The 24,331-nt window shown below is 57.7% G+C and overlaps 1 protein-coding gene across 16 annotated transcripts in view; it reads left to right on the top strand.

The window, feature by feature from the left end:
• Positions 1–24,331, top strand: part of SPEG (striated muscle enriched protein kinase) — a 60,793-nt gene that overhangs the window by 13,049 nt on the left and 23,413 nt on the right. For 13 of the 16 annotated variants that reach the window (XM_043444583.1, XM_043444577.1, XM_043444582.1 and 10 more), the window contains 10 exons: positions 2,219–3,519; positions 5,551–5,694; positions 6,112–6,294; positions 16,316–16,491; positions 16,724–16,812; positions 17,852–18,027; positions 20,499–20,759; positions 21,878–22,036; positions 22,137–22,326; positions 22,436–22,659. In XM_043444583.1, coding sequence (XP_043300518.1) covers positions 2,219–3,519; positions 5,551–5,694; positions 6,112–6,294; positions 16,316–16,491; positions 16,724–16,812; positions 17,852–18,027; positions 20,499–20,759; positions 21,878–22,036; positions 22,137–22,326; positions 22,436–22,659 — 2,903 coding nt within the window. Of the gene's footprint in view, positions 1–2,218; positions 3,520–5,550; positions 5,695–6,111; positions 6,295–13,902; positions 15,339–15,431; positions 15,764–16,315; positions 16,492–16,723; positions 16,813–17,851; positions 18,028–19,364; positions 20,181–20,498; positions 20,760–21,877; positions 22,037–22,136; positions 22,327–22,435; positions 22,660–24,331 lie in introns of those variants that run through there. The other 3 variants (XM_043444589.1, XM_043444588.1, XM_043444591.1) reach the window with 3 other exon arrangements.

Raw genomic sequence — 24,331 nt, 5'->3', positions numbered from 1 at the left:
GGAGAGCAGGGGATGTGAAGTGTGTGGGCGGCAGGGGGCTGGGGCAGGGTGGGATGGAGATTGGGGGCTGGGGGGGCTAGGCTGGAGGCAGAGGGCTCGGAGTGATAGAGGTGGGGGCATGTGAGGACCCTATGTGGGAGACGCCTCAGGGTGGGGTTGAAGGTGGTCCTGGGAGGCCATGGTGAGGCGCCGAGGTGTTGGCAGTGAGGCGTTGGAGCCGGTTTTGGAGATGTGGGACTGGCAGATACAGAAGGGAGTGCTATGGTAGAAGAGGGGAGTGGCTGATGAGAGAGGTTATCAGGGGGCATTTGGGGAGCTGAGGGGGACCTGATTTGTGATGGGTATGGGTGTGTGGGGGGGAGGTACCACCATGGAGGAGAAATAAAGAGCCTGGTGGGGGGAGGCCTTTTTGCGGGTGGCTGAGGTGGCTGGTGGTAGGCAGGGAAGAGGTCTGGGGGCAGGTGCAGAGGAGGCGCCCTTGCTTTATCTGGCTGGCATTAACCAGGCGCTCCCATGCCCTGGACTTGCCTTTTCCTTCCCTGCCTTTCTTTGCCAGGCCCCAGCCGGAGCCTGGAGTTGCTATGGCAACTTCCGAGGAACCCATTTCCTTAGTGATGTCTGTGGTACACAGGCTGGCCTGGAGCTTGAAACTGCCAGCAAGAGATCTCCTCCGCTGTCCCCAATTTCTCTCCCTGCCTCACCCAGTTCCCACAGGCCATTCCTCAGGGCCTCTGCTGTCCCTCCCCCAGAGTAGACTCTGCCTCCCTGCAGGTGGCTGGTTGAGGTTTTTCTCCCTAGGGCACTCTAGATTGCATGCCCCCCACCCCCACCCCACACCTTGCTGGAGGTGAGGTTTGCTGTGTAGGTGGCTGATCCAGGTAGCCTGACACTCAGGCACCGGAGAATTTATGCTCATGGCCAATACCATACTATTTCTTCCCTCTCTGTGCCCCCAGAATCCTAGACATTTTGGAGGGAACAAGGGCTTAGAAGCCAGACCACTGGGGTTTCAATCTAGCACCAACTATTTCCTAGCTGTGTTACCTTGGTAAGGCACCTCACCTCTCTAAACCTCAGTTTCTTCATCTGTAAATGGAGATAATAACAGTCCTTGTCGCAAAGGATTGTTGTGAGGATTAAATGACTCAATGCATTTTAAGCATTCAGTACATGCCTGACACACAATAAGTACTCAATGAGCCATTTCATAAGTTTTTATTAAGCTCTCTCTAATGTGTTAGGTAGGACGCTAATATCTCCAATTCCTTTTCTTGCTAATCTCTATGTTTAGTGTGCCCCCAAGAGTCCAGATGGGGGAAACTGAGGCCCAGCTCTTGGGCATCAAAGTTCTGGAGGTGAAAGGGGCAGTCTGGGGCTGCCCAGCTCCTTCCTTCCTCCTCTTCTCCCACACCCACTGTTCAGGCCCACGCAGTAGTTATTTTGGAGCTGAGTTATTCCTGAGCATACCCCTTTGGGGAGCTTCTGTGTTTCTCAGGGGGTGGTTTCCAAGGACTCGAGGTAACTTTCCCAGGGGCAGGACAAAGTCAAAGGCCTTGTACCGGGGGCAGATTGATCAAAGGGCAAGGGAACCTGGGTGCCCTCGTCTCCAACTCCAGGGACCTCAGCTGTCACCTGCTGTCAGCAGTGGTGGGGGCTCAGGTCTGAGGAGGTGCTAGGCAATCCCGGGGATGAGGGCACTGCTCCTGGAAGGCATGTGTCTGTTCTTCCTGGGGCACAGTGAAGGGGTATGCCCAGCTGAGGAAGGGCAGGGCTGTGGGGGCCAGCTGGGGGCAGGAATGAGTGGGAGGCTGAATTCCTGAGAGGGCCCCGCCCTATCCCACCCTTCCGCCTTCCCTGCCCACTTCATCTTTTGGGTCTTCAGCCTCATCCTTTTATTTCCCCCCACCACTCAGTTTCTGTTTCTGCTCTTTCCCAGCTTCTGGGGCGGGGGAGAGGGGGCTGGCCAGAGCCCCTGGGACTGAGTCTGTTCCTGGACCCAGCCACCAGCCCAATCTTCCGGGGCCAGAGCCGCCAGCCTCTCCCCAGCACCTGCTCTGGCTGTGCCTTCCTCTTGGGGGGGGGGGGGGCGGGGGAGGGGCTGGCCGATGTCACCCCCAAGCCTTTCCAGCATGCCCACCGCCCGATTCCTGTCACGACCCGAAGGTCTAGGAGGGGAGGCCCCCTGAATCTCCTGCCCCTCTTCGTCTTGGTCCCGCAGCAGTGTCCCTCAGAGCGGACCGCACAAGGAGGAGCCTGACCTTCAGCCTCAGCCCGCCAGCGAAGCCCCCCGTCGCCCAGCCCTGCCGCCCCCCTCCAAATCCGCGCTGCTGCCCCCACCGTCCCCTCGGGTGGGTAAGCGGCCCCCGCCGGGACCCGGCGGCCAGCCCCTGACCACCCCCACGCCGCCCCACCGGCGCTCTCGGGAGCCGGTGCCGCCCGAGGACGCCACCGCCGAAGAGAAGCGAGGGAAAAAGTCCAAGTCATCCGGGCCCTCGCTAGCGGGCACGGCGGAGTCCCGGCCCCAGACGCCCCTGAGCGAGGCCTCGGGCCGCCAGTCGGCGCTGGGGCGCTCCCCGAGGCTGGTGCGCGCTGGCTCCCGCATCCTGGACAAGCTGCAGTTCTTCGAGGAGCGCCGGCGCAGCCTGGAGCGCAGCGACTCGCCGCCGGCGCCTCTGCGGCCCTGGGTGCCCCTGCGCAAGGCCCGTTCCCTGGAGCAGCCCAAGTCCGAGGGCGGCGGGCCGTGGGGCACGCCCGGGGCCTCGCAGGAGGAGCTGCGGGCGCCGGCGGGCAGCGTGGCCGAGCGCCGCCGCCTATTCCAGCAGAAGGCGGCCTCGCTGGACGAGCGCACGCGTCAGCGCAGCCCGGCGTCCGACCTCGAGCTGCGCTTCGCCCAGGAGCTGGGCCGCATCCGCCGCTCCACGTCGCGGGAGGAGCTGGTGCGTTCTCACGAGTCCCTGCGCGCCACGCTGCAGCGCGCCCCGTCCCCCCGAGAGCCCGGCGAGCCGCCGCTCTTCTCCCAGCCCTCCACCCCCAAGACCCCGCGGGCCTTGAGCCCCGCCGCCGCCCAGCCGCCCCCTGCGAGCGTCGCGGAAAAGCCTGGGGATGAGCCAGGGAGGCCCCGGGCCCGCGGGCCAGCGGGCAGGACTGAGCCGGGGGAAGGCCCGCAGCAGGAGGTTAGGCGCCGGGACCAGTTCCCGCTGACCCGGAGCAGAGCCATCCAGGAGTGCCGGAGCCCGGTGCCACCCCCCACCTCCGAGCCCCCCGAGACCAGGACGAAAGCTCCCCCGGGTCGGAAGCGGGAGCCCCCGCCGCAGGCCGTGCGCTTCCTGCCCTGGGCCACGCCGGGCCAGGAGGGCGCTGCTGTACCCCAGACCTTGGAGAAGAACAGGGCGGGGCCCGAGGCCGAGAAGAGGCTGCGCAGAGGGCCGGAGGAGGACGGTCCTTGGGGGGCCTGGGACCGCCGAGGGGCCCGCAGCCAGGGCAGAGGTCGCCGGGCCCGGCCCACCTCGCCTGAGCTCGGTAAGGCTTCGGGGAGGGTAGAGAAGGTGCTGACTGAGACCTGGGTGGGAGCATGTCTGGAAAGAGCGAGACTGCTAGGCAGTTGCGAGGGTGTGGTTTCAGAAGAAAGGCATGGTCCCAGGTTCCAGTTTGAGTGAAAGATTGTTGAAGGCCCCTTGTGTATGACCTGTCCGATGGTGAGAGTGAAGAATGTTTTGATGGAGGCTGGGCGGAGCCGAGATGTGGGCAGAGATCCCATGCCCCATGCCTTCTATAATGTTTCTTGGGTCCAGTGGCCTGCTGAGCTGTTGGTTCAAGGATCTAATGGTGGGGGGAAACCCTCCACACCCCCACTGGTCTGTGGGGGAAGAGACCAAAGTCCATCTCCGTAAATAATTGGTCGTGTCCCTCTTACTGTTGAGCTTAGGGCCAGCCAGCTCTCAGTATTAATCTTCTCCTCCCCACAAATCACCTGACCCATCAGGGCTACTAAGATCTCACCCAGCCTCCCTTCTAGCCTCATCTCTCCTATCTTTTGAGTCCCTGCGTGGCTGAGCTGACTGTGATCACATGCCAACCAGTGTGTTGTCTCACACTCCTGTGGATGGTGGCCAGTACCCCAAATGCCTCTGCCCCTAACTCTGCTCAACTGAACATCAACTTGGGGCCACTTCTGGTGCAAGACTGCGGAAGCCATCCTCAGCTCACTCCTGCCTCTGCTGTTTTCCCAGGCCAGATAATGGCTACCCTTTGCACTTAAGACACATTGTCGGTGTCTCTTTTCAGTGCACTTACCTCCCCCCTTTTTTTCATCACATTATTCTTCATTTTCATATTATTGTCTCAAAACCTTTACAGATGATTAAGCACCTGTTCATCGTTCTGTTAGCCACGTTATTGCGTGTCCACAGCCGTGTTCCAGGCGTTGTGTGAACTGGGTGTGTTACTTTATTTTAATCTACATGCCAGTTCTCTAGGATGTTGGATGTTATTTTTCAGCTCCATTTTACAGATAAAACTGAGGCACAGAGATTATCTAATTTGTCCAAGGTTTTGTAGCTAGAAAAGAGCATAACTGAGATCTTCATGGCTCTTTTGGCTGCAGACACTGTGTGTTGTCTAGCTCGTGTATTGTGTTAAGTCACTTTAGTCATGTCCGACTCTTTGCGACCCCATGTACTGTAGCCTGCCCAGGCTTCTCTGTCCATGGGATTTTCCAGCAAGAATACTGGAGTGGGTTGCCATTTTCTTCTCCAGGGAATCTTCCCAACCCAGGGATTGAACCGGCGTCTTTTGGTTCTCCTGCATTAGCAGGCGGGTTCTTTATCACTATCGCCATCTGGGAAGCCCGTTATCTAGCTTATAGGATGTCAGAATTAGAAGATACCCAGAGAGAGTCACGACCGTGGAGTTTTATGGTCTCTTCGTGTGTTCGAGCTTCCTGTAAGCAGGGACTGCCTCTTATTTCCTGCTGTGTCCCTGGTACCCATACAGAGTAAGCAGTGAGTGCAGTCTTACTGTTTGGTGAATGGACAGTCAAAGCTGACCTTCATGAGGCCTCTCCTGGCTACTGGAAGCACCTGCTGCTCCCATTTTTAATCCAGTGGCTTCATTAGTTTGACAGTTTACCCCACATTGCCCTGTCACACTAGCATTGCTTAGGTCTTGGGTTGCTATTGGCTTGTTCTCTGTGTGGAAGCTTATGAAGTCATGTGCCCCTCAAAGCACCTTGCACAGGGCCTGATCTACGATCGTTGATGACTGATTTGTGTAAAGACACACACGGCACAGTTCCTGTCGTCCTCCAGAAACCGGCCCCCTAACTGTGGCTAAAATTAAGTAGCCAAACCACCATAGAGTCTCGCCGCCCTGTTCTGTTTGAGAACTCCCTTCTGTTTTCCTTTCTCCCCTGCCTCAGGAGGTTCGGGAGAGAGACCCTTTGCTCTCCAGCCCTTGCCTTCCAGAAGGCCCTCTCTCTGGGTTTGCCCCCTCTCCCCTGAGTCATCCCCACAGGGACGTGTCCCCTCACCCTCTCGCCCACGTGTCCGGCAGAGTCTTCGGATGACTCCTACGTGTCTGCTGGAGAAGAGCCCCTGGAGGCCCCCGTGTTTGAGATCCCCCTGCAAGATGCAGCGGTGGCCCCGGGGGTGGACGTGCTGCTCAAGTGTATTGTCACCGCCAACCCCCCGCCCCAAGGTGAGCGCTAGGCCTGGGCTCAGGTTAAGACTGAGAGAAGGAGGGGAGACTCCCCCCTCCCTGCCTCCCACCCCAGTCCTTGGGGGGAGGGGGTACGGGGGCCAGATGGGGAGATCATCCATTCCATGGGGCTGGCTGGACTACTGTGTCTCGTGTGTGTGTGTGTGTGTGTGTGCTGGACTACTGTGTCTCGTGTGTGTGTGTGTGTGTGTGTGTGTGTGTGTGTTAGGGGGTCACAGTCCCTGGAGAGAGGGGAAGGTGGGCCTGGATTTTTGTGACTGAGGGGCCAGTCCTCGGGATTCCCTGGGGTGGGGAGAGGAGTGCTGTGGGCCCTGTGTGGGGTGGGGTGGGGGGAGATTGGCCCCAGTGGGCCCCTGTGGGCAAGGACAACCTGGTCACCCCGCTGCTTCCCCACAGTGTCCTGGCAGAAGGATGGGTCCCCGCTGCGCAGTGATGGCCGCCTTCTCATCCGGGCAGAAGGCGAGCGGCATACCCTGCTGCTCCGGGAGGCCCGGGCCGCCGATGCCGGGAGCTATGCAGCCACTGCCACCAACGAGCTGGGCCAGGCCCGCTGTGCTGCCATGCTGGCCGTGAGACCTGGTAGGGAGCCCGCGGGCCCCGGGGCTGGGCGGGGTGAGCAGTGACCCTTCCCACTCCTAGCCTGGTGCTTGGGCTCTCAACCAGTGTGCATTCTAGTCCATTCTCCTGTGTTGGCTGCTCTAGTGGAAGCATTTTAAATGGCCCTGGCCCCAAGGCAGTGGCCAAATTCCCAAGGCACATGCCAGAGAGGCCAGTTCATGAAGTCACTGAAGTGTGTCTTTCGACATCCTCTAAATGCCCTCCTCCCATGGCGTGTCCCTGAACTGGGTTCTGTGGGGAAAGCAAATTATCCTTGAGTCTCAGAGATAAAGAATCTCCCAGCTCAAAGGGTTTAAAAGCCATCAGGAGTCTTCTGAGGTCATTTCCTTTCTAGAATGGCCACCCTGATTCCCACCTCCTGTAAAAACAGATGCTTTTAAGTGCCACAGCCTTCCTCTGCTCCCTTGCTCCTTCAGTTGAACCCAGAGCCCAAAAGAAGATGCATCTGAGAGTACCTCTTGGGACGTAGCTGAGGCTGCCTCATTTTCTATTTTTATGAAAGTCCTTTCTTGGTGTCGGACTACTTCCTTTGGATTTGAGCCCGGTTTCTTTCAGGTTGAGGAGTGGTGTCGGTGTGCATGGCCAGTTCAAGTCATTCAGGTTGCTGGGCTGACAGAGTGCTGGCCCTGGGCAGTGGGGGGGTGGGGTGGGGTGGGGAGATGAGAGAGGGTAGGGAGTGTTTCAAAAGGAAAAGTCGCACATGGACTGTAGCCTACCAGGCTCCTCCATCCGTGGGATTTTCTAGGCAAGAATACTGGAGTGGGTTGCCATTTCCTTCTCCAGGAGATCTTTCTGACCCAGGGATTGAATCTGAGTCTCCTGCATTGTAGGCAGACACTGTACCATCTGAGCCAACAGGGAAGTTCATTAAGGAGATTACCACTGGGTAATCAACCTAGGTCAGTGGACCTGGGATAGAGGACAGTGCAGGGTAGATGAACCTGGTCCCTAGACTGGCCAAGCGGTCTCTTGGTGTCCTGAGAGCCTGGACTGAGAGACATCAGAGCCCTGAAGGAGCCTGGGAATTAGACGGGTGGGGGGAGGGGCTGGGCGTGCCTGGACAGGGAGTAGTAGGCCTTGTTCTGTCCTTCACTTTCACTCAGTTCTGCCAGAGACAAGATTACAGAGCCCATTTTGCTGTGGTCCTGGGTCCTCAGCACCTTCACGATTAGAGAGATTAGGGAGTTCTTGGCGGTGTCTGACCTGCGTCCCAGTCCTGCATTAGGTCCTTTGGGTGGCACCTGTCTGGCTTTGCAGGCCTGCAGGCCTGCCTCTTCCTTAGCTCACATCCCCCTCCCAGGAGCCCACGTGTTAGGTATTCTCCTGCTGCTCACCCCTCCCACCACGCTGAATCATACCCATCCTTCCACTGCATGCTTCCATCCTTCCATCACCTCCGGGATCTGGCTTCTGACTCAGCTCCCTGCTCCCCTTAGGGGGCCCAGGCCTGGCTCCAGGACTCCGGTCAATACCTGGCTTGGGCTGAGATTTGGCCGAGGGTTGTTTGTGCATGGTTGGGGGGGGGGGTGCGGTTTGCCCCAATACTGGCTCAGGGCCATTTGAAAGCCTTTTAAGGTTGGGAAGGAGGCTTGGGGTAACTGTCAGCACTTGACTGGGAGTTCTGCGTTCACCACACTGAACCTCCCTGTACTTTAGTTTCCTTGTTTGTAAACCAGAGATAATTATACCAGCCTCACGAACGAAAGCAAATGTGTGAACGAGCTTTATGAACTGTAAAGCTGTAGACAAATGTTAGTTGTTAGCATTATTAAGGGGTGACGTTGAGCACAGGAACATGGGTTTCCAGAAGGCTCCCAGGAAACTGCCTCTTCCTTTTCTGCCCTTCCTTCAGCCTATCTGTGCCTTGGGGACTCCTTCCCTGCCCTCCCCAGGCCTGCAGCCCACAGCCCCTCTGTATTTCCCAGTCCCTGGGTCTTCAGCCTGCCACAGCATCTCTGTGTCTCCTCCAGCCTGGGGAGCCAGAAGGCTTCATCACATTAGTCAGCCGCACCAGACACTGGCCAAGGAGCAGTTCCCATAAGCCAGGCCGGCTGGAGGGCCCCCAGGCTTGAGGGACAAGCACGTGAGTCTAGACGTGGCTGTCGTGGAGAAAGCAGATTTTCTTACCCTACAAGGCGCTGTTTGGTCCAGAGCAGCTGGACAGGGGCCAGTGGACCTAGAGAGCAGCAGGGATGGGCGGAACCTGTGGGTGGCACAGACATTTGGCAAAGGAGGGGGTCCCAGGCCTTGAGTCTGTGGGGATGGAGGGGGTGGGGCAAGGGTAGGGTGTCAGGCAGTGTGGGAGTGGGTTGAGGGAGGGAAGGTAGGGTGTCTTGTAGGAAGAAGCCTCTCGGAACCACCTTCCTTTTTCTTGCTTCTTTTTGCTCCCCCTTGGTCACCAGGGATGGCTGCCCAGTGCCCTCTTGGGGATCCCCCCCTCCAACAGGACAAACTTTTGAGATCCAACAGATCTCAGTTCCTGGCTGGGAACTTCGGGATGGGATAACTGAAGAACAGAGTTCCCTGGGTGCTGGATTTGCAGGGCAGAGCCTGCCCTCGCTCCCTCTGCAGCCCCACCCCAGCCCTGGTTCCCTCCCCAACCGCCCTACCCCACTGGATAACTCTGTGGAGACCCAATCATGCTCCCAAGGGGTGTGTGTTGGGGGTGGGGGACGAGTGGTGGGGGTGTGTGGGAGGTGTGCCTGACTGAAGCTAAGCATTCTCAATGCTGCCCGCATCCATCAAACACGCATTTACTGAGCACCAACTGGGTGCCAAGTACTTCATGTCTCTGAGCAGTTTCTTGTGTTTGGAGAGTGCCAGATACTTTTTTCCAAACTTTCACATTTCTCCCTTCACTTAAGCTGCATCCCACCACATATACCCCTTGGAGAGGGACATCTCAGGGAGTAACATTGCCGCTTTATAGACGGGATGATGAAAGGGTAAAGTGACAGAGTTAGCACAAGGGCAGCAGCCTTTATTGAGCATCTGTAATCTGCTTCAGAATGTTAGAAACAACAGGTGATTTAGAGCAATGGAAATACTCACCCATGAAACAAATAAACTTAGCATGGATGGCAGAATAAGGTAACATATTATTGTTGTTCAGTTAGTGAGTTGTAGCCAACTGTTTGCAACCCCATAGACTGCAGCATGCCAGGCTTCCCTGTCCTTCCCTGTCTCCTGGAGTTTGTTCAAACTCACGTCCATTGAGTCGATGATGCCATGCAACCATCTCATCCTCTGTCACCCACTTCTCCTCCTGCCCTCAGTCTTTCCCACCATCAGGGTCTTTTCCAGTGAGTCGGCTCTTTGAATCAGGTGGCCAAAGAACTGGAGCTTCAGCTTCAGCATCAGTCCTTCCAATGAATATTCAGGGTTGATTTCCTTTAGGATTGACTGGTTGGATCTCCTTGCTGTGCAAGGGACTCTTCGAGTCTTCTCAAGCACCACAGTTTGAAAGCATCAATTCTTCGGTGCTCAGCCTTGTTTATGGTCCAACTCTCACATCCATACATGACTACTGGAAAAACCATAGCTTTGACTATACAGACCTTTGTCAGCAAAGTGATGTCTCTGCTTTTTATGTGTACCAGGTGTTGATTAGGTTCTCACATGTAATCCCACCCTGGGAGGTAGGCTTTATTACTATGCCCCTGTCATTATTGTTGTTCAGTTGCCTAGTCATGTCTGACTCTTTCCGACCCCATGGACTGCAGCACGCCAGGCCTTTCTGTCTCTCACCATCTCCCAGAGTTTGCCCAAGTTCATGTCCATTGCATTGGTGATGCCATCCAGCCATCTCATCCTCTGACGCCCTCTTCTCCTTCTGCCCGCAGTCTTTCCCAGCATCAGGGACTTTTCCAGTGAGTCAGCTGTTCACATTAAATGACCAAAATAATGGAGTTTCAACTTCAGCATCAGTCCTTTGAATGAGTGCAGGGTTGAGTTCTCGTAAGACTGACTGATTAGATCTCCTTGCTGTCCAAGGGACCCTCAGGAGTCTTCTCCAGGACCATAGTTCGAAGGCATCTGTTCTGCTTTCCGCCTTCTTTACGGTCCAACTCTCAACATGAGTTGGGAAGACCATGGCCTTGACTATATATGGACCTTTGTCAGCAGAGTAATGTCTCTGCTTTTCAGCACACTGTCTCAGTTTGTCATGACCATGTTACAGATGAGGAAACAGAGACTTGGGAAGCCTTAGCAAATTGCTCCAGAGCATCACTGATTATAGAACTTCCTGTGATGATAGAAACGTTCTTACTTGCTCTAATAATGTAGCCACTAACTATAGGTGGCTGTTGAGGACATGAAAGGTGGCCAGTGTGACCGAAGAGCTGACTTTTTTGTTTTATTTCATGTTAGTTAAAGTGAACTGAAATTGTCTCAGCCAGCGGGTGGCTACCCTGTTGGGTGCTCAGCTCTAGGAGCGGAGGCCAGATCATGATTTGAAGCTCTGTCCCTGGGTCTCCCAAGTTTGTCCTCCTAATCACTGCACTGTACCATCCCCACTTCCGCTACCCTAAAGGGGTCAAGGCTCGAAGCACAAGGTTAAAATTGTGCTCTGGAGCTCCTAGGGCGGGGGGCAGAGACTGTCCATGCCCGCTGTGGGTGGGTCAGCCTGGGGGAGGGCCTCTGTCCTTCCTCTCTGAGTCCCCACCTTCCCCATCGCTATGATGCTGCTTTGTTTCCCTGCGTACCTGGTGGCTGTACTCAGCTCTCCCCCACTGCAGGCTCTGGTCAGGAGGAGGGGAGACACGGGGGATTCATGCACCCAGGCCTCCATCCAGCTGCCTTCAGCCCTCCCCTCAAACACAGGTCTTCTATATTTGAGTCTAGGGTTCTAGCATTTTTCAGCTGAGACCTTGGCTCTAGCTAGCCACGTGTTCTTGTCTACAAAGCAAGGGTCACTTTGTAACTCCTGGGCTACTTTCCTTGGCAAGATTTGTGAGGCTCTGTGGGGCTAATGATTAGGCTAAGGACATTTGGGCCAGAGGATAAGGCTTAACAAAGCTCATTCTGGTCCCACTAATAGGACCAACACTATCATAATAGGGAAGAAGTGGTTTATTGGAGGTCATGAGTGTAAAAGGAAAGGAAGAAGAAATCATGGCACCAACATCCGCACCCGCGCCCCCCCCCCCCCCCCCCCCCCCCCCCCCCCCCCCCCGCTTCTTCTGGCCTCTGGTCTTGGCCTGTTGCTGCAGAATCACAGGTTTTTCCTTGGGAAGGCAGCAGCTGCCCATGGATGGGACCTTGAAGTGCCACACAGCCCTTTTGTCCATCTTTGCTGGCGGTTTGGACAGCATCTAAGCAAGCAGTATGGTCCCTTGACCTGACTCAGCCCACCCCCACACTGCTCTACCAGAAGCAGGTTGGCCCACAAAAGCTGCTATCGCAGAGTGGGACTCATCACACACAGCTGGCAGAAGAATGAGGGGGTGTCCAGTGGTTAGGACTTCGTGCTTTCACCACTGAAGGCCCTGGGTTCGATCCCTGGTCGGAGAACTAAGATCTCACAAGCCATGCGGTGTGGCCAAAAAAGAAAAAAAAAGAATGGGGACCTCATCCACCATTAGTGCCAATTTATCTAAACGTGCGGCAGCCCCAGGTAGGGAGTTAACCGCTTCCATGGCTAGGTCAGGCCGACCACGTGAAATTCTCTCCACTCCCAGGTCCATTTTAAGCCAAAACAGAAACACTCTCAGCACAGCCCTTCTCCTTCTCTAAGGGGGGACACTTCCTGGCAGCGCCTGTGGACGCTGCCGGCTGCAGGCCAGCCTGTGCCCTCCCTCCCCTCACTTCCACGGCAGGGTTACCCAGCAGACACTTAGAGGAATCGCCTCTAGAGGACCTCCCGAGACAGTGCGTGTGAAGAGCGGGCTGTGAACAACCCGACCACATATGTCAGTGCTGTGAGCCTCCGGCACCTTACCCCTTCCTCAGGCACCTCCCAGAGGTCCCGTTTGCCCTCAGAGTGAAGGCCGCACCCCTGAAGCAGACCTTGACCACCTGGGCCTGAGCATGACCCCGCGATGGCCAGAGACACTGACACTGTCACGTCCCACTTCTTTCTTCTTTACCTAGTTTTGAGCCAGAAGGATGAGCTACAGCTCGCTGCACACGCTTTCTGCCTTTGAGCATTTGCTCAGCTGGTTTCCTCTGCCAGGAATGCTTTTCCCTACTTAAACCAAACTATGAATTCTAATAACCACCCTTCCATCAGTTCTCCCTTCTTCCCTGAGCCGCAAGTAACATCCTGTTCTCTGTATTCATCTGGCCCTTATCAGTAAGCCCCACTCTTGCCACCTTATTCATGCTTGCTGTTATAGTCGTGTGTGTATCTGGTTTGTCATCTCAACCAGCTGGAAGTTTCCTGAGGACACCACTCTTGTCTTCACCCCTGCCAGCCCTTCCAGTCATACCTGGAGGCCCTCCTGGACAGCCAGGGCTGGAGTGGTAGAAGTGGCAGTGAGGGTAGAAGCTTTCACAAACCCCTGGAAAAGCCTAGGTCACATGCAGAGGCTTGGTGGGATGCGAATCTGCCAAGGGTAATGAGGATCTGCCTGAGAGTGGAGGTTGGGATGGCAGTAGAGACCATGGAATAGTGGTCCCCCAGGTGTGGACCCCAGACCGGGAGCATCAGTATCAGCTTGGGGATGTGTTAGAGATGGAGATAACAGCCCCAGCCAGACATACAGCATTAGAAACTCGGGGGCTGGGGCCCAGCGAACTGCAGTTTAAGGAGCTCTCCACACAATTCTGGTGCCAGGTGAACTCTGAGAAGCACCACCGTGAGTCAGGGGCCTTGTGCCAGGTGAGAGGCCAGTGAAGCCAGTCCTCCAAGGTTTGGAGCTTGGCCTTGAAGTTTGTTGGCCGGCTGAGGTGGGACTCAGTGATCTCACTTCTTCAGGTTGTCCTCGTCTGCTGAGGGTCCTGGGGTCCCTAAATGTTTCTATGCATAAGAATCTCCCTGGGGACGTGCCATTTAAAAAAATTTCTCCTGTTTCAGGAAATCTTAATTCTTCAGGTCAGAAATCTATAGTTTAAATAGGCTGTCAGGTGGTCCTGATATGGGTGGTTCAGGACCACTTTGAGAAGCCCTGATATAGAGGCTTTTCATGTAGGTGGCTGTGACTGTATCTATACCAGCGACACCTCTGGGGATGTTGAGATGCACTGGTCTTAAGAGAGAGAGCTCCCCGAATTGTGGGCTTCCTAATTCCCAACCCAGGAATCGAACCGGGGCCTCCTGAGTTGCAGGCAAATTCTTTACCAGCTAAGCTACCCAGGAAGCCGCTAAGGGACTTGAAAGTGAAAGTCGCTCAGTCATGTCCAACTCTTTGCGACCCCATGGATTATAGAGTCCATGGAATTCTCTAGGCCAGAATACTGGAGTGGGTAGCCTTTCCCTTCTCCAGGGGATCTTCCCAACCCAGGGATCGAACCCAGGTCTCCCACATTGCAGGCAGATTCTTTACCAGCTGAGCCACGAGGGAAGCCCAAGAATACTGGAGTGGGTAGCCTACCCCTTCTGCAGCGGATCATCCCGGCCCAGAAATCGAACCGGAATCTCCTGCATTGCAGGTTGATTCCTGAATCATGCCCCAGGTGCTATTCCCCCAGCCACCACCAGGGGTCCCAGGCTCCCTGCAAACCCTGCTGGTCATGCTCTAATCTCTGCAAGACGTCTCTCTTTGGGCACTTGAGCTGCCTCAGTGCTGTCCAACCTGCCGGTGACCCCAGAGGTCACCAGACTCCACGGAGGGGAGGGGGACGTCTGCCTCCGGGGCCTAGGCCTGTGATCTCGGCATCAACTAGTGGTCAAACCCTGAGCAGATGCTCATCAAGTGCCGTCCTGACTTCCCTCTGCACCTCCATGTCAGGACAGCCAACCTGAATGGTGGGCCCTCCCCCCTTCTTCACTGGCAGTGCTGGGAAACACAGGTCATAGCTTGGGAATGTGGCCGCGGGGCGGGGGGTGATTGCAGGCGGGAGAACACCATGTGACCTCTCCTCAACAGCTCCCCTGCTCTGCTGCTCTGTCTCCAAGCCCCATGCCCATCCAAGTGCAGACGGGTGCTAGTGGTGGGGGGTCACTGTGGGCAGCGGCCTCTGTCCTCCTGACCTGTTGGCTCTGGTGGGCAGAGAGGATGAGGGATGTCGCTGACCCGTCCCTGGTAGAGCCTGTAGAGGAGGGGGCTGGGTGCAAGGCTCAGGAACCCACGGTCGCTGCGGGGCCACACCTGCTGTGACAGGACTGGGGAGGCAGAGGGGGGACTCCGGTCCCCTCAAGTAGAAGTCAAGGGTCCCGACAGCTCTCATCCTCAGCACCAGGGAGGACTGGGTATGGCCCAGCTCTAGCAGTTGAGGCTTGGTGGTGTGGATTCCAGCGTCAGGGAGCTTGGCCATTTGGTCAGGGAAAAGGGCATCATAGGGGCCGTTTGCTGTCAATACCTCCTGTGGTGGACACTGCAAGACAGATGGGTCAGTGCAGGTGTCTTGACTGCTGCAGCCAACTGTCACTATCATCTTCCGCTGGGGACTGAGTGCCCCCCCACCCTTTGAGCCGAGACACTGTTAAGGGGGCTTCTTGTTTGTCAGGGTCCAGAAGTCGTAGGGAGAGAAAAGGCAGATCCCGCCGCTTGGGAATGAGCAGGGTGGCTAAATAGGGAGGCTGCTCTGCCCCTCCCCTCTCCTCCCCCTCCGCTCCAGGGCCCAGGCACCACCTCCCCCGGCCAGCTGCCTGCCTGCCACCCAGCCTGTCCCGGCCAGGCCAGCCCCTACCTCCTCCTTCCCCCTCCCCAGGCTCCTTCCCCTCCCCCCGGACCTCGTGCAGAGCCTCAGCAGAGTGAGTGGGGCTGGGCAGGCTGGGCTCCGGCTCCCTGGGGAGCTGGAGGGGTAGGCAGTGGGCAGTGGGCAGGCTGCAGGAGGCCTGGTGCCAGGACAGAGCCTTCAGGACAAGTGCCGGCTGGGGTCCGTGTGCAGAGTCTCGTGGGGTAAGTTGGGGTGCAAGCCCTGCCCCTGGGCGAAGCCAAAGGGGCTTGGGGTGGGGGACCAGGAGGAGGGGCCAGGGGGCTGTGGCAGATTCATGTCTGTATTTGGCAGTCGGATTGGAGCCAGCTCAGTGAGGCTGGGCCCTTAGCCAGTTGCAGGGGAGGGCGTCAGGGCCCTGGGGACACCCCTCTCCCAAAGCAGTGCTGGCGCCCCCTCCTCTTCCCCTGAGCCGCCCTTCTCTGTGGATGACTCAAAACTCTGCCTTCCCAGCCTCTGAGAGTTTAGGGGTTTGTGCTCCAGGGCTGGGGCCAACAGGTGCCCCTGGGGTATCTGGGGCAGGAAGCTGAGAAGGGAGTGGGGGAAGGGCTGGCTGGACAGTGCCGCCTCATGGGCCCTGGCACTGAGGTCAGGATGGGGCTTGTCCGAGGTGTGTGTTCCTCTGCACCAGGCCCAGCTCACCCGAGAAACGGGTGTCCTGATTGTACCACTCTGGGGTCCAGAGACATGAACCACCTGCACTGGGGCCTGCAGTTGGGTGCTGGGAATGCGGGTTCCCTGCTCCGGGGGAATCCCAAGTCTCCCACAAGGTCCGGGAACGGCCCCTCTGGGGCCCGAACTCTTTGCCCCAGGCCATTCCCTATGGTTGCCCCACTCACGAGGATCAGCAGGGTCAGGGCTGGGAGTGTCTGGCAGATCACGAGTCCAGGGCTCTGGGACAGGAAACACCTGGGCAAGGTCACACAGCGAGTGAGTAGGAGCCCCGGGATGTGAAGTCAGGGCAGGGCTGGCCTACGGAGCTTCCTTGGCTCCTGGGCCTTTACAGAGCTACTGCAGCTCCTGGACTCTGTGACTTTGCAGACCTTATCAGGTTCTTGACCCCAGACTATTCCACCAGCTATCTCAGTCTCCCTGCCCACACCCACCCCTACTCCCAGACATCTCTCTCTATGCCACTGTTTCTCCTCTGCCTCTTCTCCAGGTGGGTCTACATCTCCTTTCAGCAGTCCTATCACCTCTGACGAGGAGTATCTGAGCCCCCCAGAGGAGTTCCCAGAACCTGGGGAGACCTGGCCCCGAGCCACCACCATGAAGCTCAGTCCCGGCCAGAATCGCTGTTCCTCGGACACCGGCTCCAGGGCGCCCCCTACCTTCAAGGTCAGACCCCCTAAGGCCAGCCCCCAGCTCCCTGTTCCTTTGTGTGGCCCTTTGTTCTTGGAACCACACCAGGCTCCAGCAAGGCCTGGGGCTTTTTGTCCCATCAACCCTTCTTATCCAGAGTTGGCCTCTGTCAGACTGGTGTGGAAAAGACCTCTGACCCAGGGTTCCCCCCGCCGCTAGGAGCCAAAGCTGGGCCCTGTCCCATTTGACACCTCGGGGTCCCCTGCAGGTCTCACTTATGGACCAGTCAGTAAGGGAAGGCCAAGATGTCACCATGAGCATCCGTGTGCTGGGAGAGCCCAAGCCGGTGGTCTCCTGGTGAGTAGCAGCCCCTGACTACCATCTTCCAGCTTTGCTCACTCCGGGCTGGGCCCTGTGAAGCCTGGCTTAGGGTGGGGGTGCAGTGAACCCTTTGTGGACTTCAGTCTGTCTGAAGGGGCATCATCCCAGGCACAGTGGGATCCCAGGCTATGTGCACCGTGGCCCCACCCCTGCCCTGGTGTTCACACTCACTCAGGGCTTCCCCTCTGCGAGGGGTTTGGGTAACAGATGGTCTCCTGTCTGCCTGCTTGGCATGAATGACCAGGTGTCCTCTCACTCCTGAAGAAGCCTCCCAACTTCCATCCCAACCTCAGCCCTGTGGTTGACAATAGGGTGATTTTCTGAGGCCTGTGCCCAGCCCTGCACTGGGCCCACACTTAATAATTTGTTTCTGAGCTGTCAGCACCCAGAGTTAAACCTGGGCCTTAGCTGCAGGTCTCATCCCAGGTGCCATTTGATGACTCATTTGATTTAGCTTTCTATTGGTTTGGGTTCTCTTTTTCAATTTTAAATGATTATCTAGTCCCCAGTGTGGTTTTTTTTTTTCCCCAGTGTGGTTTCTTAACACTGTAAGTTATTTCCTATTCCTTTTGGGAAGTGAGAAAGCTATCTGTCCATTAACATAAGTAAAAACAAGACAAAATCTAAGGATTATCAAGAGCTGAATAGCTTAAGGTGTTACTCTTAACTGCAATTGCCTGGAAAACCCCATGGACAGAGGAGCCTGGTGGGCTACAGTCCATAGGGTCACAAAGAGTTGGATGCCAGTAAGCACACACACACACGGACACACAAGTGCAGTTAGGTTCCAAGAAGGGAGTGACCCAGGTGGGCAGAGGGTGTCTGGAAGTTCCTGGGGGGGCATGGTGGTGGGATTGCGAGTCAGGGTGAAAAGCAAGCCCTGTAACTCAGGGGTACCCATGCCCAGTGAGACATATCTGGGGAATGGACAAACGATGTTGGGGTGGGAGGCCTGCTTGGCTCTGCAGCCCCATACTCACGAGGCCCGGGGACTGAGTTCTCTCCCTCCCGACAGGCTGAGAAACCGTCAGCCCGTGCGCCCAGACCAGCGGCGCTTTGCCGAGGAGGCAGAGGATGGGCTGTGCCGGCTTCGGATCCTGGCTGCTGAGCGGGGCGATGCGGGCTTCTACACCTGCAAGGCGGTCAACGAGTATGGCGCTCGACAGTGCGAGGCGCGCCTGGAGGTCAGAGGTGAGTACCTCATGCTCTCCACGAACCCTCACCCTGGCCCCGGCCTCATCCCTGCCCGGTTGCCAATTTTCACACAAGCTTAGTTAATGGCGTGCCACAACTGAAAGGGCCTTCGAGGTCCCCAGGTTCAGCTGCTCATGCTGTAGTGAGTAAGCTGAGACCCAGAGAGGGGAGGCAGTTTGCCCGAGGTCACACAGCAAATTGTTGAGCGCTCAGCTTACTCCACAGTACTGCCCTCCCCACGCTCCATCACGCCTGCTCTGGTGCCAGGTGGAGAGACCCTGCTTCCTGTCGCCGGCGGGCCTCATCTCACACTCTTCTAGGCCTTGGTCACCTCGCCAGGCCCCTTCCTCACACCCACTCCCTGCTCCTCTCTTGCCTCTTCCACCCATCCCATCGCTGTGTGGGTGATACCGTGGTTGGGGGTGGCAGTGGGGAGTGTTTGATAGTCGGACCCGTCCGGAGGGGCCCTCGGAGTGACTTAGGCATGGAGCATTGCAGGGACCCCGGGGTCACCAGGGTGAGCAGAGCTGGGAAGAGATGGAGAGGACTGGGCCCCTGGAGTTGGGGCATAAGGGCAGGTGGCCTCTAGGCCTCAGGGACTGCAGGCAACCCTTGGGGCTGATGCTTTTCCTCCCTAGTGCAGGCCGTCTGCCTTACCTTCTACTCCCCCCCACTTCCCTGTGGGCAGTTCAGGGCCAGGAACCCCTCTCCCCAGCTCCACACTCAGCCACCACCCCCTCCTCCTGGCAGAGGCCAGCTCTGAGGAGCCCCCCAGCCCCCTGTTGGAGCCTGGACCCTGAGAGTCATGGTCACCTCCCCGGTCCCCACGCGCTTAGTGACCGACCATGCCCATGCCTGCAGTGCCTGGGGCTGCCACCTCTTACATCTCTTAATTCTTTAGCTCTCCTCCCACTCACACCCTCCCCAAGCCCAGCCCCCTTCCCTGTCCTGCTCCTTCCCCGTCCCCCCACTCCCCCACCCCCCCCAGGGCCTGGCTCTGCCTTGCTTTTCTGTGTTAACCCACGTCTCTCGGTGCTTCTCTCTTTGGGATTCCTCCCAGTGTCCCCCAGGCTGTGGGGGTGCTCCTGACGCCTAGGAATGCCTTTCTCTTGGTTGCCCAGGGCCTCTGCCTGCCCAGGAACCCTGGAGACCTGGCCCCTGGCTGACTGCCGCCCCCTCCCCCCAGGGCCGACCTGGGGGAAGCCGAAAGTAGCCATGCCACCCTGGCAGTCTTAAGAGGGGCCCTAGCCAGGTCTGCGTGCGTGTGCGTGCCTGCGTGTGCGTGTGCCGCACTAACCTGCCGCTTGCTGACTGAGGTTTTTGTCTGTACACAGGCGAGTGAGCTCAGGGGGCCGCCTGCGCTCCCCCCGCTACCCTCCGAGCCGCGCCCCTGTCTCAGGCACCTCTCGGACCTCGCTGTGTTTCACTGCCTCCTGCCCACAGACCCTGCCGGCCCGGACCCTGTCCCAGCCTCCCCTCCCCTCCCCACCCACGCAGCGTCCTGGGACAGCCCATGAGCCCCTATGGACCCTCCCTCCCCAAGCGGACACGTGGTCGGGCAGGCTGGGAGCTCCCCCATGGACTGGGTGCCAGGAGGGGGAGGCGGCTGTGAGGGGTATCAAGACCACCCCCCAGTCTCTCCCCGAAGGGGAGCACCCAGCGAGTGCATGTGCTGCCGCTGCTATAGGCCCTGTCTGTCTTTCTGTTTGTCTGTCTGTGTGTCTGTGACAGTCAGGGAAGGATGCCCCCCAGCTGGCGTGGTGTCAGGCAGAGGGGGAGAGGACGTGGCCTGGCGTCCGTAGGATGGAGGGAACCAGAGGGGCAGGGGGCTGTGGGCAAGGGGCTCAGGGGGCACTGACCATTCCGGAAATGGGTTTCAAATGGCACAATCCTTTCTATTTCACAAGAGACCAAAAACCAGAGGCCCTTCCTTGGGCCCTGTGCTGATGAGGAGGCCTGGCTGAGGCCTGGCCCTGGGCGGCAGGCTTAGGGCCCTTTGGGGCTCCCTTGTTCACCATCAGGGCCAGGGATGCTCTATTGAGAATGACAGTTAGCCAGGCTTGGCGCAGGAGTAGGGGCCTGCTGTAGCGGGTGTGGACGTATTCAGAGATACCTGTTTCTTAGTTCAAATAAAGTCCAGTTTGTACCCAGCTGGTGTGCTGTGTCTTCTTTTTCCGCCGCCGTCTCTGTCCCCATGTGGCCCTCTCGGTTTCCATGCCCTTGATTCTCTCCCGCTTCCCCTGAGTGCCCCCTCTCCGGCCCAGGTGGGATGGCCATGCGGAAGCCAGGCCTGGGAGCTCCTTGCTGTCTTGGCCTGCTGGGCGGGCGGGCTTTCCCTGTCTCCAAAGGAACAAAATGCATATCTCTCTCTGTGTCTGTCTGTCTCCCTGTGTATGTGCGTGTGTGTCTCCCTCGCCCCGTGTTTCTCTGCTCCGTGTGTGCCCCCTGTGGCCGCTTCCCCCACCCAGCACACCCTGAAAGCCGGTCCCTGGCCGTGCTGGCCCCTCTGCAGGACGTGGACGTGGGGGCCGGGGAGATGGCGCTGTTTGAGTGCCTGGTGGCGGGTCCCACCGACGTGGAGGTAGACTGGCTGTGCCGAGGCCGCCTGCTGCAGCCCGCACTACTCAAATGCAAGATGCATTTCGATGGCCGCAAATGCAAGCTGCTGCTCACCTCTGTGCATGAGGACGACAGCGGCGTCTACACCTGCAAGCTCAGCACAGCCAAAGGTAACTGCCCACTTGGGCCCGAGGGCTGCCGCCGGCTCCCAAGAGCTGGAGGGAGGGGAGTGGAAGTGAAGGAGCCCCGATGGAGCTGGTGTCGAATAAGACCAGAAAATGGGCCTCCATCTCCAGGGAAAAGAGCCGTGGGGGTGGGAGAGAGTGCAGTACATCTGCCTCCATCAAGTCAGCACAAAGCAGGTGTTTGACACGGTGTCAGTGTTCACTCTCGTTCCTGTTGGGGAAGCCCACTGCCAATGTGTAGCAACCACACCTGGACGGGGGTTCCAGGTCCTGCCCTGCCACATGGCAGCCACGTAACTGGACAAGTCACTTCATTTCTCTGAGCTTCAGGCCATTCGGCTGTAAACAGGGATCGTGATAATGCCTGCCTCGTAGGAGGAGCGCTAGGACTAATGAGATAATGTATGGATGGACAAAGCTGAGCTCCTGGTGAAGGATGGTGCCTAATGAATGTCTGCTGTTATTATTATTAATGACATCTCTGACCTGGTCCCCGTCCTCATTTGAGGAGCTGAGATCATGCCTCATCTGGTTGTGGTGACGTGCACCTAAAGGGGATACTGAGGCCTTTATAAGCAGGAAGGGATCAGGTCAGCGTCAGAGGCTGCTGTTTTCCCCAGAAGATCCTGCATGCCGTGGTAGTGTGGGGCACAGGGGCATGTGCTCTGGGTCTGGGATGGGGGCGAGGGAGTGTGGGCACGACCTGGGCATAGAGGAGAGTTCCAAGGGTAGGGGGAAGGGGTGTCGAGGATGGAGTGGGCTTGGCTTTAGGCCCTTCTCTTAGAGCTGTGCTGAGGTTCACCCTGGGTGGGTAGGACAAGGTGAGGAGGGGAGAGCCAGGCCATGCCCTTGTCTCCCACGTGTCCCCACTGCCCCAGCAGCCTGCTGCCTCCTCTCGCTGCCCACCAGCCTCTGGAGATGGTCCGGCGTCTTGATCTTGCCCGTGGCCTCAGTCTGGTGCCCCGGGACCTGGCTGGGCTCTTCGCAGGCTCCAATTTTTGTCCGAGCTCCTTTTACCTGCCCAGCACGAGGGCGGGACTGGCAGGTTGGGGTGCCAGGGCTCCACAGCCTTCCCTGCCCCAGTGCTGACCCCTCCCCGCCAGATGAACTGACCTGCAGTGCCCGGCTGACCGTGCGGCCCTCGCTGGCGCCCCTGTTCACGAGGCTGCTGGAGGATGTGGAAGTGCTGGAGGGCCGCGCGGCCCGCTTCGACTGCAAGATCAGCGGGAGCCCGCCCCCCTCCGTTACCTGGACTCACTTTGGTATGGCCCTCCACCCCGCAGATGTCGGGGGCGGGGAACTCCCAGGGGTCAGAGGGCAGGGCCCCTGGCTGAGGCTGCCGCCTGCCCCCGTCCCTCGCAGGCCGCCCCGTGGAGGAGAGCGAGAACGTGCGGCTGCGGCAGGATGGGGGCCTGCATTCGCTGCACATCGCGCACGTGGGCAGTGAGGATGAGGGGCTCTACGCGGTCAGTGCTGCCAACACCCATGGCCAGGCCCACTGCTCGGCCCAGCTTTACGTGGAGGAGCCTCGGACAGCCGCCACCGGCCCTAGGTACCACCCTGGGCACCCCCGCCCCACGGCCGGGGCTGCCTCTGGGGGCCCCAGCCCTGTGGCAGGAGGTATGACTCCGGGCCCCTGGGCCACTGTGTGGTTCTTACAGCTCCAAGCTGGAGAAGATGCCCTCCATCCCTGAGGAGCCGGAGCAGGGTGAGCTGGAGCGGCTGTCCATGCCTGACTTCCTGCGGCCGCTGCAGGACCTGGACGTGGGACTGGCCAAGGAGGCCATGCTGGAGTGCCAGGTGACCGGCCTGCCCTACCCCACCATCAGCTGGTTCCACAACGGCCACCGCATCCAGAGCAGCGATGATCGGCGCATGACACAGTGTACGTGTCCGGGAAGGGACCCTGGGACTGTCCCCTCCAGCACCCTCTTTGCTTGCAAGAGCCCATCCCCTCTCCCCACCCTCAGGCCTTCCTTCTCTCACCTGGTCAGGGATGGGGGTGCCTGGGAGCCCTGAGAGGCTGTGGGGTCACAGCCTCCTGCCTTGAGCCCACCCGGCCCCCATCTGCTAGGTCACCACTCTCGGCCTCAGAGGCCCATTAGTACTTACTGGCCCAGCAGTCCAGCCTGGTACTGACTGTGGGCAAGATACAGAACTCTCCAGGCCTTAGTTTCCTCATCTGTGGTAGGCTTGTTGTGGGAATTGAATCAGTTAATACACAGAGAGCATTTAGGGCAAATAGCAAGGGGCCAGTGAGTGTTAAGTGTCACTGTTATGGCTGCTATTGTTACCATTACCATCATCCTTGTTGATAAAGTGATGCTGCTCACACCCTCCTGGAGAAATTCCAGTGAAAAACCCGACGTGGGTAGCGTCTGCATCAAAAGGATGCTTGGTCCAGGGTTGTTCAATAACAAATAAAGAAGAAAGAGCTGCAGGAAAATTACAGAGGAACATATTTGGGATGGTGTCCTCCTAGCCCGGGGTATTTTCTCAAGGAGTAGCTCAGTTCCATCCTTGAAGGAATCTGAGCCTCATGTGAGAAGGTCTACCTACACCGTCTCAGACAGTGCCACCCCACGACCCGTGATGGGTTCCTCTAACTGCTGCTGCAGTGTGACAAAACTCGCCTTTGGTAAGCACTTCTTGAGTGTCAGGCCCTGATGCTAAAGGCCTGACATGAGAATCCCACCTTCCTCACCACAGGCCTGTAAGGCAAGTATTATGGTCCCTGTTTACAGATGGGCAAACTGAGGCTTACAGAGGGAGAGGTTTACCTAAAGGCAGACAAATACCATCTGACTTCCTAACCAGGACATCTCCTGTCACCCGTGCTCTACTCACCCCTCCCTTCCCCAGTGTCACCGCCTTGGTGCTGACCCTCCCCTCCATCCCCATCCACTGCTGTGTTTGCTCAGCCCACAGGCTTCCCATCTCCCAATCTGCTCTGAGGCCCAAGCTGAGCGTCTGTCTCAGGGTCTGAGCCGGCGCCTCTGTTTCTGTCTGTATCTGGGGTCAGCAGTGGCCCTGGGCTTCTCTTCCTTTATAAATAGTGTCAGCAGAGATAAATGAATGGGTGGCTGTTCTGGGCAGAGATAACCTCTAAGAGTGGGGAGGGGTGTTTGGGGACAGCCCTGACGTCGAGGAGGAAGGACAATGCAGGTCTCTTCCCCTTCATGTCCCTCCGGGGGATGGCCTCCTCACCATCATTCAGGAAGCATGGTGTAGAGAGAGACCTTGGGAATCAGAGGGAACCAAGTTCGAGCCATGGCTTCATCGTCTATTAGTGATGTGACCTTGGAACAAGTCTGTTAATATCTCTGACCTCATTGGTAACACGAGGACACTCTTGCAGGATTGTTGAAAGGATATGGAGAAAGAAATGCACATCAAATATCTGGCACGGACTGGGCACAGTGCTAACAAATTTTATTGTAATTTATAATCTAATGTATTTGGCATTTACTGCATGCAAGGCATTCAATTCTGAGCCTGGTAGGACAAATCAGCTCTGTCTTCAAGGAGCTTACAGGAAGCAGGACACGTGCAAGAAA

This window comes from Cervus canadensis, chromosome 24, assembly GCF_019320065.1.
Source record: "Cervus canadensis isolate Bull #8, Minnesota chromosome 24, ASM1932006v1, whole genome shotgun sequence".
Classification (NCBI taxonomy): domain Eukaryota; kingdom Metazoa; phylum Chordata; class Mammalia; order Artiodactyla; family Cervidae; genus Cervus; species Cervus canadensis.
The sequence above is the reverse complement of the archived record's forward strand: the minus strand, read 5'-3'. Positions and strand labels throughout refer to the sequence as shown.